This window comes from Pan paniscus, chromosome 8 (assembly GCF_029289425.2).
Source record: "Pan paniscus chromosome 8, NHGRI_mPanPan1-v2.0_pri, whole genome shotgun sequence".
NCBI lineage: Eukaryota > Metazoa > Chordata > Mammalia > Primates > Hominidae > Pan > Pan paniscus.
This window is the reverse complement of record NC_073257.2, coordinates 19367486-19382909: the sequence shown is the minus strand read 5'-3', so window position 1 is coordinate 19382909 and position 15424 is coordinate 19367486. Positions and strand designations below refer to the sequence as shown.

The window sequence follows — 15424 nt, the reverse complement described above, 5'->3', positions numbered from 1 at the left end:
ATAACTAAATAACATTATGTATATATAAATATACATATATGTTATATAAATCTACCTATATAACATGTTATGTAGGTAGATTTACATAACATATATGTATATTTATATATTAAATGTTAAATACACCTGTATAACATATATGTATATGTAAATATACCTATATTACATATATTTGTATGTAAATATACATATAACATATGTGTATGTAAATATACGTATATAACATGTACCTATATAACACATATGTATATGTAAATATACGTATATAACATATATTATATAAATATAACATATACCGATATAACATATCTGTTAGGTAAATATACCTATAGGTATATTTATATAACATATATTTACTATATTTAAAATCCAGTATATCAAATATAAATATATGTGGTATGTATCCAGTATCCCAAATACACATATATTTATGGTATATTGCATTTTCCTCAACCTGTTCTGTATTTTTACATATTTTCAAGTGAGAAAATGCTTTGGAAATTATGGCATTCTGGCAAATACCAAAAAATATTTATTGCCAGATGATGCTCAAAGATAAAGAAACATATTAAAGCGTAGAAGAAAAGGAGAAATTAAGAATGAAAAAAATAAAAAATTTTGTCTACGGGAAAGAATATAGAAGAGTAATATTAAGACCACACACACAGCAGGTTTGCAGATTTTTTCATTGGACATTTTTTTGCTTTATCTGTATTTGGTAGTTCTTCCAATAATCTAGTAAGGAAATGGACAGTTTCATTTACCTTATTTTAGAAATGAGAATAATGAAGGGTATGGAGTAAGCAACTTGCACTTTATACAGTTTTTAAGCACCAGACTTGAACTTATGTCCTTCACTATTCCTTCTATTGTATCATTCCAGGTCTCCAAAATGGAAAAAGAACTAAACCAGAAGTCTGGACATTTGAATTTATGTCCTGGGTGTCTCTCAATAGAATATTTAACACTACTTTTCTGGGCTCCTTACTTTCATTTTTCAGATATGGGAATAGAACTATTAGTATTTTGCAAAAATGTTTGGTAGCAAGAAACATTTCACACTGTGATACACACATGTAGCTGAAATGAAAGATTGCAAAACTGTGATATTTTTCTGGTCTAATCTATATTTTCTAAATGTTGGCCACGACCCATTAAATAGATTTCATGACCCACGAATTCATTACAGTTTTGTACTAGATAGATGAGCTCTTTTCCAACTCTCTTATCATATAGTTCTACATGTCTAGAGTGAATTTCTGGGACCAGGCCAAACTCACGGGTAGAAAAAGTACACATTTTGTTTGGAGAGATTGTCAACCCATCTGAGTCACTGCAGTTGATAAGAAAAATCAAAAGCACTCCACAGAGGTAACAAAATCACAACAGGAGAAAACCAGCTTGCCTACTATCAACCTTCTCCAGCCCAACTCCCACACAAGCCACTGGGTCATCCAATCCAGTTCAAAGCAGTGACTTTCAAATAAGAGGGCTTAATAAAAATGCTGATGCATTACCTGCAGATACTCCTGATTTTATTTTTGAGATGCTTTCAGTATCATTCTTTGGGGAAAAGAAAGAGAGATCAGATTGTTACTGTGTCTGTATAGAAAGAAGCAGACATAGGAGACTCCATTTTGTTCTGTACTAAGAAAAATTCTTCTGCCTTGAGATGCTGTTAATCTATAACCTTACCCCCAACCCCAGGCTCTCTGAAACACATGCTGTGTCAACTCAGGGTTAAATGGATTAAGGGCTGTGCAGGATGTGCTTTGTTAAACAGATGCTTGAAGGCAGCATGCTCCTTAAGAGTCATCACCACTCCCTAATCTCAAGTACTCAGGGACACAAACACTGCGGAAGGCCACAGGGACCTCTGCCTAGGAAAGCCAGGTATTGTCCAAGCTTTCTCCCCATGTGATAGTCTGGCCTTGTGGGAAGGGAAAGACCTGACCGTACCCCAGCCCGACACCCGTAAAGGGTCTGTGCTGAGGAGGATTAGTATAAGAGGAAGGCATGCCTCTTTGCAGTTGAGACAAGAGGAAGGCATCTGTCTCCTGGGCAATGGAATGTCTCGGTATAAAACCCAATTGTATGTTCCATCTACTGAGATAGGGGAAACCCGCCTTAGGGCTGGAGGTGAGACATACGGGCAACAATACTGCTCTGTAAGGCATTGAGATGTTTACGTGTATGCATAACTAAAGCACAGCACTTAATTCTTTACCTTGTCTATGATGCAGAGACCTTTGTTCACGCGTTTATCTGCTGACCTTCTCTCCACTATTATCCTATGACCCTGCCACATCCCCCTCTCTGAGAAACACCCAAAAATGATCAATAAATACTAAGGGAACTCAGAGGCTGGCGGGATCCTCCGTATGCTGAATGCTGGTCCTCTGGGCCCCCTTATTTCTTTCTCTATACTTTGTCTCTGTGTCTTTTTCTTTTCCAAGTCTCTCATTCTACCTAACAAGAAACACCCACAGGTGTGGAGGGGCAACCCACCCCTTCATCTGGTGCCCAACGTGGGGGTTTTTCTCTAGGGTGAAGGTACGCTCGAGCGTGGTCATTGAGGACAAGTTGACGAGAGATCCCGAGTACGTCTACAGTCAGCCTTACAGTGCGCTCGGACAAAGCTAGGGTGACAATGGGGCAAATTAAAGGAAAACTAAAAATAAATACGCCTTTTATCTCAGCTTTATTAAAATTCTTTTAAAAAGAGTGGGAGTTAGAGTATCTACAAAAAATCTAATCAAGCTATTTCAAACAATAGAACAATTTTGCCCATGGTTTCCAGAACAAGGAACTTTAGATCTAAAAGAAGACTGGAAAAGAATTGGCAAGGAACTAAAGCAGGTAGGAAGGGTAATATCATTCCACTTACAGTATGGAATGATTGGGCCATTATTAAAGCAGCTTTAGAACCATTTCAAAGAGAAGAAGATAGTGTTTCAGTTTCTGATGCCCCTGGAAGCTGTGTAATAGATTGTAAAGAAAAGACAGGGAAAAAATCCCAGAAAGAAATGGAAAGTTTACATTGCGAATATGTAGCAGAGCCAGTAATGGCTCAGTCAACGCAAAATGTTGACTATAATCAATTACAGGAGGTGATATATCCTGAAACATTAAAATTAGAAGGAAAAGGTCCAGAATTAGTGGGGCCATCAGAGTCTAAACCACGAGGACCAAGTCCTCTTCCAGTAGGTCAGATGCCCGTAACATTACAACCTCAAACGCAGGTTAGAGAAAATAAGACCCAACTACCAGTAGCTTATCAATACTGGCCACCAGCCAAACTTCAGTATCGGCCACCCCCAGAAAGTCAGTATGGATAGCCAGGAACGCTCCCAGCACCACAGGGCAGGGCGCCATACCCTCAGCCACCCACTAGCAGACTTAATCCTATGGCACCACCTAGTAGACAGGGTAGTGAGTTACATGAAATTATTGATAAGTCAAGAAAGGAAGGAGATACTGAGGCGTGGCAATTCCCAGTAATGTTAGAACCGATACCACCTGGAGAAGGAGCCCAAGAGGGAGAGCCTCTCACAGTTGAGGCCAGATACAAGTCTTTTTCGATAAAAATGCTAAAAGATATGAAAGAGGGAGTAAAACACTATGGACCCAACTCCCCTTATATGAGGACATTATTAGATTCCATTGCTCATGGACATCATAGACTCATTCCTTATGATTGGGAGATTCTGGCAAAATCGTCTCTCTCACCCTCTCAATTTTTACAATTTAAGACTTGGTGGATTGATGGGGCACAAGAACAGGTCTGAAGAAATAGGGCTGCCAATCCTCCAGTTAACATAGATGCAGATCAACTATTAGGAACAGGTCAAAACTGGAGCACTATTAGTCAACAAGCATTAATGCAAAATGAGGCCATTGAGCAAGTTAGAGCTATCTGCCTTAGAGCCTGGGAAAAAATCCAAGACCCAGGAACCGCCTGCCCCTCATTTCATACAGTAAGACAAGGTTCGAAAGAGCCCTACCCTGATTTTGTGGCAAGGTTCCAAGATGTCGCTCAAAAGTCAATTGCCGATGAAAAAGCCCGTAAGGTCATAGTGGAGTTGATGGCATACGAAAACGCCAATCCTGAGTGTCAATCAGCCATTAAGCCATTAAAAGGAAAGGTTTCCACAGGATCAGATGTAATCTCAGAGTATGTAAAAGCCTGTGATGGAATTGGAGGAGCTATGCATAAAGCTAAGCTTACGGCTCAAGCAATAGTGGGAGTTGTTTTAGGAGGACAAGTTAGAACATTTGGAGGGAAATGTTATAATTGTGGTCAAATTGGTCATTTAAAAAAGAATTGCCCAGTCTCAAATAAACAGAATATAACTATTCAAGCGACTACAACAACAGGTAGAGAGCCACCAGACTTATGTCCAAGATGTAAAAAAGGAAAACATTGGGCTAGTTAATGTCATTCTAAATTTGATAGAAATGGGCAACCATTGTCAGGAAATGAGCAAAGGGGCCAGCCTCAGGCCCCACAACAAACTGGGGCATTCCCAATTCAGCCCTTTGTTCCTCAGGGTTTTCAGGGACAACAACCCCCACTGTCCCAAGTACCTCAGGGAATAAGCCAGTTACCACAATACAACAATTGTCCCCCGCCACAAGTGGCAGTGCAGCAGTAGATTTATGTACTATACAAGCAGTCTCTCTGCTTCCAGGGGAGCCCCCACAAAAAATCCCCACAGGGGTATATGGCCTGCTGCCTGAGGGTACTGTAGGACTAATCTTGGGAAGATCAAGTATAAATCTAAAGGGAGTTCAAATTCATACTGGTGTGGTTGATTCAGACTATAAAGGCAAAATTCAATTGGTTATTAGCTCTTCAATTCCTTGGAGTGCCAGTCCAGGAGACAGGATTTTTCAATTATTACTCCTGCCTTATATTAAGGTTGGAAATAGTGAGATAAAAAGAACGGGAGGGTTTGGAAGCACTGATCCGACAGGAAAGGCTGCATACTGGGCAAGTCAGATCTCAGAGAACAGACCTGTGTGTAAGGCCATTATTCAAGGAAAACAGTTTGAAGGGTTAGTAGACACTGGGGCAGATGTCTCTATCATTGCTTTAAATCAATGGCCAAAAAATTGGCCTAAACAAAAGGCTGTTACGGGACTTGTTGGCATAGGCACAGCCTCAAAAGTGTATCAAAGTACTGAGATTTTACATTGTTTAGGGCCAGATAATCAAGAAAGTACTGTTCAGCCAATGATTACTTCAACTCCTCTTAATCTGTGGGGTCAAGATTTATTACAACAATGGGGTGTGGAAATCACTATGCCCGCTCCATTATATAGCCCCACAAGTCAAAAAATCATGACCAAGATGGGATATATACCAGGAAAGGGACTAGGAAAAAATGCAGATGGCATTAAAGTTCCAGTTAAGACTAAAATAAATCAAGAAAGAGAAGGAATAGGGTATCCTTTTTAGGGGCGGCCACTGTAGAGCCTCCTAAACCCATACCATTAACTTGGAAAACAGAAAAACCGGTATGGGTAAATCAGTGGCCGCTACCAAAACAAAAACTGGAGGCTTTACATTCATTAGCAAATGAACAGTTCGAAAAGGGACATATTGAGCCTTCATTCTCGCCTTGGAATTCTCCTGTGTTTGTAATTCAGAAGAAATCCAGCAAATGGTGTATGTTAACTGACTTAAGGGCCGTAAACACCGTAAATCAACCCATGGGGCCTCTCCAACCCGGGTTGCCCTCTCTGGCCATGATCCCAAAGACTGGCCTTTAATTATAATTGATCTAAAGGATTGCTTTTTTTACCATCCCTCTGGCGGAGCAGGATTGCGAAAAATTTGCCTTTACTATACCAGCCATAAATAATAAAGAACCAGCCACCAGGTTTCAGTGGAAAGTGTTACCTCAAGGAATGCTTAATAGTCCAACTATTTGTCAGACTTTTGTAGGTCGTGCTCTTTAACCAGTTAGAGACAAGTTTTCAGACTGCTATTCATTATATTGATGATATTTTGTGTGCTGCAGAAATAAGAGATAAATTAATTGACTTATACATTTCTGCAATCAGAGGTTGCCAACGCAGGACTGGCAATAGCATCTGATAAGATCCAAACCTCCACTCCTTTTCATTATTTAGGGATGCAGATAGAGAATAGAAAAATTAAGCCACAAAAAATAGAAATAAGAAAAGACACATTAAAAACACTAAATGATTTTCAAAAATTGCTGGGAGATATTAATTGGATTCAGCCAACTCTAGGCATTCCTACTTATGCCATGTCAAATTTGTTCTCTATCTTAAGAGGAGACTCAGACTTAAATAGTAAGAGAATGTTAACCCCAGAGGCAACAAAAGAAATTAAATTAGTGGAAGAAAAAATTCAGTCAGCACAAATAAATAGAACAGATCCCTTAGCCCCACTCCAACTTTTGATTTTTGCTACTGCACATTCTCCAACAGGCATCATTATTCAAAATACTGATCTTGTGGAGTGGTCATTCCTTCCTCACAGTACAGTTAAGACTTTTACATTGTAGTTGGATCAAATAGCCACATTAATTTGTCAGACAAGATTATGAATAATAAAATTATGTGGAAATGACGCAGACAAAATAGTTGTCCCTTTAACCAAGGAACAAATTAGACAAGCCTTTATCAATTCTGGTGCAAGGCAGATTGGTCTTGCCAATTTTGTGGGAATTATTGATAATCATTACCTGAAAACAAAAATCTTCCAGTTTTTAAAACTGACTACTTGGATTCTACCTAAAATTACCAGATGGGAAACTTTAGAAAATGCTCTAACAGTATTTACTGATGGTTCCAGCAATGGAAAAGTGGCTTACACAGGGCCAAAAGAATGAGTAATCAAAACTCCATATCAATCGGCTCAAAGAGCAGAGCTGGTTGCAGTCATTACAGTGTTACAAGATTTTGATCAACCTATCAATATTGTATCAGATTCTGCATATGTAGTACAGGCTACAAGGGATGTTGAGACAGCTCTAATCAAATATAGTATGGATGATCAGTTAAACCAGCTATTCAATTTATTACAACAAACTGTAAGAAAAAGAAATTTCCCATTTTATATTACTCATATTCGAGCACACACTAATTTACCAGGGCCTTTGACTAAAGCAAATGAACAAGCTGACTTACTGGTATCATCTGCATTCATAAAAGCACGAGAACTTCATGCTTTGACTCATGTAAATGCAGCAGGATTAAAAAACAAATTTGATGTCACATGGAAACATGCAAAAGATATTGTACAACATTGCACCCAGTGTCAAGTCTTACACCTGCCCACTCAAGAGGCAGGAGTTAATCCCAGAGGTCTGCGTCCTAATGCATTATGGCAAATTGATGTCACGCATGTACCTTCATTTGGAAGATTATCATATGTTCACGTAACAGTTGATACTTATTCACATTTCATATGGGCAACTTGCCAAACAGGAGAAAGTACTTCCCATGTTAAAAAACATTTATTATCTTGTTTTGCTGTAATAGGAGTTCCAGAAAAAAATCAAAACTGACAATGGACCAGGATATTGTAGTAAAGCTTTCCAAAGATTCTTAAATCGGTGGAAAATTTCACATACAACAGGAATTCCCTATAATTCCCAAGGACAGGCCATAGTTGAAAGAACTAATAGAACACTCAAAACTCAATTAGTTAAACAAAAAGAAGGGGGAGACAGTAAAGAGTGTACCACTCCTCAGATGCAACTTAATCTAGCACTCTATACTTTAAATTTTTTAAACATTTATAGAAATCAGACTACTACTTCTGCAGAATAACATCTTACTGGTAAAAAGAACAGCCCACATGAAGGAAAATTGATTTGGTGGAAAGATAATAAAAATAAGACATGGGAAATAGGGAAGGTGATAACGTGGGGGAGAGGTTTTGCTTGTGTTTCACCAGGAGAAAATCAGCTTCCTGTTTGGATACCCACTAGACATTTGAAGTTGTACAATGAACCCATCGGAGATGCAAAGAAAAGCACCTCCGCAGAGACGGAGACACCGCAATCGAGCACTGTCGACTCACAAGATGAACAAAATGATGATGTCAGAAGAACAGATGAAGTTGCCATCCACCAAGAAGGCAGAGCCGCTGACTTGGGCACAACTAAAGAAGCTGACGCAGTTAGCTACAAAATGCCTAGAGAACACAAAGATGACACAAACTCCAGAGAGTATGCTGCTTGCAGCATTGATGATTGTATCAACGGTGGTAAGTCTCCCTATGCCTGCAGGAGCAGCTGCAGCTAATTATACCTACTGGGCCTATGTGTCTTTCCCGCCCTTAATTCAGGCAGTCACATGGATGGATAATCCTATAGAAGTATATGTTAATGATAGTGTATGGGTACCTGGCCCCACAGATGATCGCTGCCCTGCCAAACCTGAGGAAGAAGGGATGATGATAAATATTTCCATTGGGTATTGTTATCCTCCTATTTGCCTAGGGAGAGCACCAGGATGCTTAATGCCTGCAGTCCAAAATTGGTTGGTAGAAGTACCTACTGTCAGTCCCATCAGTAGATTCACTTCTTACATGGTAAGCGGGATGTCACTCAGGCCACGGGTAAATTATTTACAAGACTTTTCTTATCAAAGATCATTAAAGTTTAGACCTAAAGGGAAACCTTGCCCCAAGGAAATTCCCAAAGAATCAAAAAATACAGAAGTTTTAGTTTGGGAAGAATGTGTGGCCAATAGTGCGGTGATATTACAAAACAATGAATTTGGAACTGTTATAGATTGGGCACCTCGAGGTCAATTCTACCATGATTGCACAGGGCAAACTCAATTGTGTCCCAGTGCAGTGAGTCCAGTTGTTGATAGCGACTTAAGAGAAAGTTTAGACAAACAGAAGCATAAAAAATTACAGTCTTTCTATCCTTGGGAATGGGGAGAAAAAGGAATCTCTACCCCAAGACCAAAACTAAGAAGTCCTGTTTCTGGTCCTGAACATCAAGAATTACGGAGGCTTACTGTAGCCTCATACCACATTAGAATTTGGTCTGGAAATCAAACTTTAGAAACAAGGGATCGTAAGCCATTTTATACTATCGACCTAAATTCCAGTCTAACGGTTCCCTTACAAAGTTGTGTAAAGACCCCTTATATGCTAGTTGTAGGAAATATAGTTATTAAACCAGACTCCCAAACTATAACCTGTGAAAACTGCAGGTTGTTTACTTGCATTGATTCAACTTTTATTTGGCAGCACTGTATTCTGCTGGTGAGAGCAAGAGAAGGCATGTGGATCCCTGTGTCCATGGACCGACCGTGGGAGGCCTCGCCATCCGTCCATATTTTGACTGAAGTATTAAAAGGCATTTTAAATAGATCCAAAAGATTCATTTTTACTTTAATTACAGTGATTATGGGATTAATTGCAGTCACAGCTATGGCTGCTATAGCAGGAGTTGCGCTGCACTCTTCTGTTCAGTCGGTAAACTTCGTTAATGATTGGCAAAAGAATTCTACGAGATTGTGGAATTCGCAATCTGGTATTGATCAAAAAATGGCAAATCAAATTAATGATCTTAGACAAACTGTCATTTGGATGGGAGACAGACTCATGAGCTTAGAACATCGTTTCCAGTTACAGTGTGACTGGAATACGTCAGATTTTTGTATTACACCCCAAGTTTATAATGAGTCTGAGCATCACTGGGACATGGTTAGACGCCATCTACAGGGAAGAGAAGATAATCTCACTTTAGACATTTCCAAATTAAAAGAACAAATTTTTGAAACATCAAAAGCCCATTTAAATTTGGTGCCAGGAACTGAGGCAATCGCAGGAGTTGCTAATGGCCTCGCAAATCTTAACCCTGTCACTTGGGTTAAGACCATTGGAAGTACTACGATTATAAATCTCATATTAATCCTTGTGTGCCTGTTTTGTCTGTTGTTAGTCTGCAGGTGTACCCAACAGCTCTGAAGAGACAGCGACCATTGAGAACGGGCCATGATGACGACGGCTGTTTTGTCGAAAAGAAAAGGGGGAAATGTGGGGAAAAGAAAGAGAGATCAGATTGTTACTGTGTCTGCATAGAAAGAAGTAGACACAGGAGACTCCATTTTGTTCTGTATTAAGAAAAATTCTTCTGCCTTGAGATGCTGTTAATCTGTAACCTTACCCCAACCCCGTGCTCTCTGAAACACATGATGTGTCAACTCAGGGTTAAATGGATTAAGGGCTGTGCAGGATGTGCTTTGTTAAACAGATACTTGAAGGCAGCATGCTCCTTTAGAGTCATCACCACTCCCTAATCTCAAGTACCCAGGGACACAAACACTGCGGAAGGCCACAGGGACCTCTGCCTAGGAAAGCCAGGTATTGTCCGAAGTTTCTCCCCATGTGATAGTCTAAAATATGGCCTTGTGGGAAGGGAAAGACCTGACCATCCCCCAGCCCGACACCCATAAAGGGTCTGTGCTGAGGAGGATTAGTATAAGAGGAAGGCATGCCTCTTTGCAGTTGAGACAAGAGGAAGGCATCTGTCTCCTGCCCGTCCCTGGGCAATGGAATGTCTTGGTATAAAACCCAACTGTATGTTCCATCTACTGAGATAGGGGAAAACCGCCTTAGGGCTGGAGGTGGGACATGCGGGCAACAATACTGCTCTGTAAGGCATTGAGATGTTTATGTGTATGCATATCTAAAGCACAGCACTTAATCCTTTACCTTGTCTATGATGCAGAGACCTTTGTTCACGTGTTTATCTGCTGACCTTCTCTCCATTATTATCCTATGACCCTGCCACATCCCCCTCTCTGAGAAACACCCAAGAATGATCAATAAATACTAGGGGAACTCAGAGGCTGGTGGGATCCTCTGTATGCTGAACGTTGGTACCCTGGGCCCCCTTATTTCTTTCTCTATACTTTGTCTCTGTGTCTTTTTCTTTTCCAAGTCTCTCGTTCCACCTAACGAGAAACACCCACGGGTGTGGAGGGGCAACCCACTCCTTCATCATTCCAAAATGGTTTTTTGGGATGAGTTAGAAAGGTATTATTATTCCCTTTGCACAGATTAGAAAACTGAGATGCTAAAAGATTAAATGAATCATCGACCACATGCTTTGGGCAATGTTTTGAATAAATATTTGAAAATATGATTGAATTATGCTGCACATATATAAGGTCAGAGAACAAGTCAACAATAGTAAGAACTGATTTCCTCACTCCAACTCAAGCTCTTGCATCTATACTACACTGTCTGAGTCACACCAAAATAAACTCTCAAAAATACCTTTATGTTGGCCCTCTTTCTAGGTCTGATTTTTAAAAAGCCTTCCAAACACATAAAAAATTTTAAATTGTTGACATGTACACGTGGATATTTATCTTTACACACATACTTTGGCTTTACAAATTTAATTTTTATTTTATATTTGTGTTTGGTACCTCTTAATTGTTTAAAACAGGTGAACCAAACATTGATTTCATTTCTTATAAGTGTGACTTTGCTTCAAGAGGGGAATTTGAAACTATCCTACCAATTCCTAAGGTTCCATAATTTAAATAAAGCATTTAAAAATTTACTGATTGCTTTTGCAGTCACACAAATATGGTGTGTGTTTTCTTAAAGACAGTTCTTGGTAGTGCTTATTCTTTTGTTAATTTATTCCAACAATATTTGAGCACTCTTATGGGCAGGCACTGTGCAGTCTTCCGAGAACACAGAGGTGAATAAAATATCATTCTTGATGTCTCCAAGGAGTTCATTATCTAATGGTATAGAGAGACACATGAACAAACAATAGAATAAGCTAATAGCAGAGGCAGGAGACAAGTTCTAAAGATATAAAGATATTACTTCCCATGGCTATTTTTCCCTGTGAAAAAAATTCACATCTTCTGACGTTGAGTAGAATAACATAGTTGTACAGAAAGTACAACAGGTACATTAAGAAACATAGTCTGTCCTGAAAAACAATTAATATACTAGTAAAATGAGAATACACTCGTTAAATAAAAATGAAGGCTGGTCTTGAACTCCTGGCCATCCTGTCACCTCAGCCTCCTAAAGTGTTGGGATTACAGATGTGAACCACCACACCAGGCCTCAATGGCAATTTTTTTTTTCCCCCTGAGACAGAGTTTTGCTCTTGTTGCCCAGGCTGGAGTGCAATGGTGCAATCTTGGCTCACTGCAACCTCCACCTCTTGGGTTCAAGCGATTCTCCTGCCTCAGCCTCCTGAATAACTGGGATTACAGACACCCGCCCCAACTAATATTTGTATTTTTAGTAGAGATGGGGTTTCACTATGTTGGCCAGGCTGGTCTTGAACTCCTGACCTCGTGATCTGCCCACCTTAGCCTCCCAAAGTGCTGGGATTGCAGGAGTGAGCCACCGCACCCAGTCTCATTGGCATTTTTAATGCCTAAACTTGTCATTCTCACCCTAACAATGTTCTCGCGGGTCACCTATAATACCGTTGTATTGGCTTTCCTGATTCAGGTTTTTCTTTCCTCCAAACCATGACCAAATTTACCCTTCCATCACCATGTCACTGTTACCACCTACAAGGGTTCCTACAAAAGGGGTTAAGCGCCTGGAACTCAAGACCTGCTGTGATGTGGCTCCCAGCACAGTCCTCTCAGGCAGCCAGGACCTCTCCTGCCCCACCTCAACTCCATCTCTACCTCTGTCTATTCAGCAGCAACAGCCCTTACAACTAGACCCACAGCCCCATGCTCCTTGGGAGCTAAAACTGACTTTCCAGGTTGATTATAATCACACCTTCCTTTCATTTTTACAATCTAATTTTGTTTTCTCTTAAAAATTATTTATTCATTTTAATGACATATAATAGTTATACATATTTTTGGGGTACAGGTGATCTTTTGATACCTATATACAATGTGTCATGATCCACTCAGGATAATTGAGTTATCAATCACCTCAAACATGTATATTTTGTGTGTGTGTTGGGATCATTACAAATCTTCTCTCCTAGCTACTCTGGAATACACAATAAGTTATTGTTAGCTATAATTTCTCTACTGGCAACCTAGTGTTTATACATTCTTTCAGACTCACTTCAAACCCTCTCTCTTTTGTAATAGCTTCATGACTCTCCCCACTGCCCCCCCCAGCACATAATTTTTTATCTTCTAGAAATTTTCTTAATCTTATATTCCATACTACAAAAACTAACAATGGATTGCATTTCTCCTTGTGTTTGCTTTACTGGGTGTCTACTTCGCCTAAAGATTCTTATGAGATCCAGGTCAGCACGGATTGTGTCTTCTACTTTGTTTTGTGATTAGGATATCTCCTGACATTGTGCTGGGAATACCAGATTTTCCAAACAGACTCTATTTGATGAATAATAATATTTCTGTGTCCTGTTTCTTCCATAACGTCCTTTGCTTTCCTCCCAGAGACATAACCTAAAATGAGAGGAAACAAGCTCAGGTGGTGGCTGGTTCCAAGATGTGAAACTGTAAGGAATCAAAGGCACGAGGCAACATGGCTTTGTGGCCTGGCATTAGCATTCAGTGCAAATAGGTGTAGAACACCTTCTTTTGTACTTCAGTGCAGTGACCATCCACGTCAAGGGAGGAGACCGAGGACATCCCGCCCATGGTCCAGAGAGCAATGTAGCCCAAACTCAAGAATGAGAATGAACTGGGACAGGGAGAGGGCCAGCTTCATGGTGTACGATGAATGCAGTGTGTGCAGGAGGGACTCACACTTGGTTTAACACTCTGCTGTTGCCATCTTGAAATTCTTAATAGGTTTTTTTTTTTCCCCCCGCAGACAGGGTCTTACTCTCTTGCCCAGGCTGGAGTGCAATGCTGTCATAGCTCACTGCAGCCTTGAATTCCTCCCACCTAAGCCCCTTGAGTATCTGGTGTCTGCCACCATGCCCAGCTAATTTTTTAAGTTTTATCTAGAAACAGGGTCTCACTATGTTACCCAGGCTGGTCTCCAACTCTGAGACTCAAACTCTCTTTTCACCTTGGCCTCCCAAATCACTGAGATTACAGGGGTGAGCTAAGACTCCTGGCCTTAATAGTTTTCTTTTTTTTTTTTTCTTTGAGATAGAATCTTGCTCTGTCTCCCAGACTGGAGTGCAGAGGGGTGATCTCGGACCACTGCAGCCTCTGCCTCCTGGGTTCAAATGATTCTCCTGCCTCAGCCTCCTGAGTAGCTGGGATTACAGGCACCCACCATCACACCCGGCTAATATTTGTATTTTTAGTAGAGACAGTGTTTCACCATGTTGGGCAGGCTGGTCTCGAACTCCTAACCTCAAGTGATCCACCCACCTCAGCCTCCAAATGTTCTGGGATTACAGGTGTGAGCCACTGCAACTGGCCATGGCCTTAAGAGTTTTCCTAAACAAGATGTCTACATTTTCATTTTGTACCAGGACCTGAAAATTATGTAGGTGGTCCTGACTCCAGACTCATTCACAACACAAAACGGCCCAAGTGAGAGCTCCAGGAACATCTTGGCAGTGGCATTGTGCCTAAAGAGCCACCACTGGACATGACAGAAGAGAAGGGTCCCACACAGTGGCCTGGAAATCTGCATTTGTGAGTGCATATCAGGCACCACCTCAAACCCCAGGAACAAAGGGGGCAGAGTTGAGAGTTGGCTTCCTGCATTTCTGCAGATGGGTCGTGAACAGAAGAAAAACTCTTTCTGTTACTGTAAACCCATAATGTAATCCCTTGGCAATGGCTGCCTGAGGGAAAAATAGACTTCAGTCAAAAAGAAAAAGGAAACTGACGTGAGAGAGAAAAACCATAGCATTCAGAAATAAAATAATTTTGAAAACATTTACTCTCTCAGATATCCAAGGGGGGCTGTTAGAGACAAGACTTATGCCAGACTTACGATCTCCTATATATATTCTAAAAATGTATTGGTATTCTTTTGAAAAAGAAAAGCAAAAGAATTCAAGTATTCACCCAGGAAATAATACAACTAGGTTATTGTGTTTGGGCTCATATAAACACAGAAACACAGAGAAATCAGCACAAACTCCTTTTGCAAACCGGTTAACGTGATTTCGCCAAGGAACCAGCATATCTGAGAGTGTGGCACATACTTGGGTCTCCTTGACTGTTTGCTACACGAGTGAATGAAACCTGGTGATCAGATCAGCAAACTTCCAGAGCCCAGGAAGTTTCCTGAAACCTAATAAGTAGGCAGGAGTAGGAACACACACGGCAGAGGGAAAAACAAAAAGATAAACAAGCCAAGAACCTGTCATTATTCATCAAAACCAGAAAGAGATAAAGGAAATTTGGAGGCAAGAAATGCACATCATTATTATAGCATTGCTAAGATGACTACTGCTGATGGCCAAAGCCCATGGAAGATTCCCCGCGAACACTTGTAAAAATCACTGCACGTGTGTTAACTGCTTTG

At 40.4% G+C, this 15424-nt stretch overlaps 1 protein-coding gene across 1 annotated transcript in view; it reads left to right on the top strand.

The window, feature by feature from the left end:
• Positions 1-11686, top strand: part of LOC117974491 (endogenous retrovirus group K member 6 Env polyprotein-like) — a 289876-nt gene extending 278190 nt beyond the window's left edge. The window contains exon 6 of the mRNA XM_063607248.1: positions 884-11686. Coding sequence (XP_063463318.1) covers positions 7988-9970 — 1983 coding nt within the window. The 5' untranslated portion in view covers positions 884-7987 and the 3' untranslated portion in view covers positions 9971-11686. The remainder of the gene's footprint in view (positions 1-883) is intronic.
• The last annotated feature ends 3738 nt before the right edge of the window (positions 11687-15424 follow it).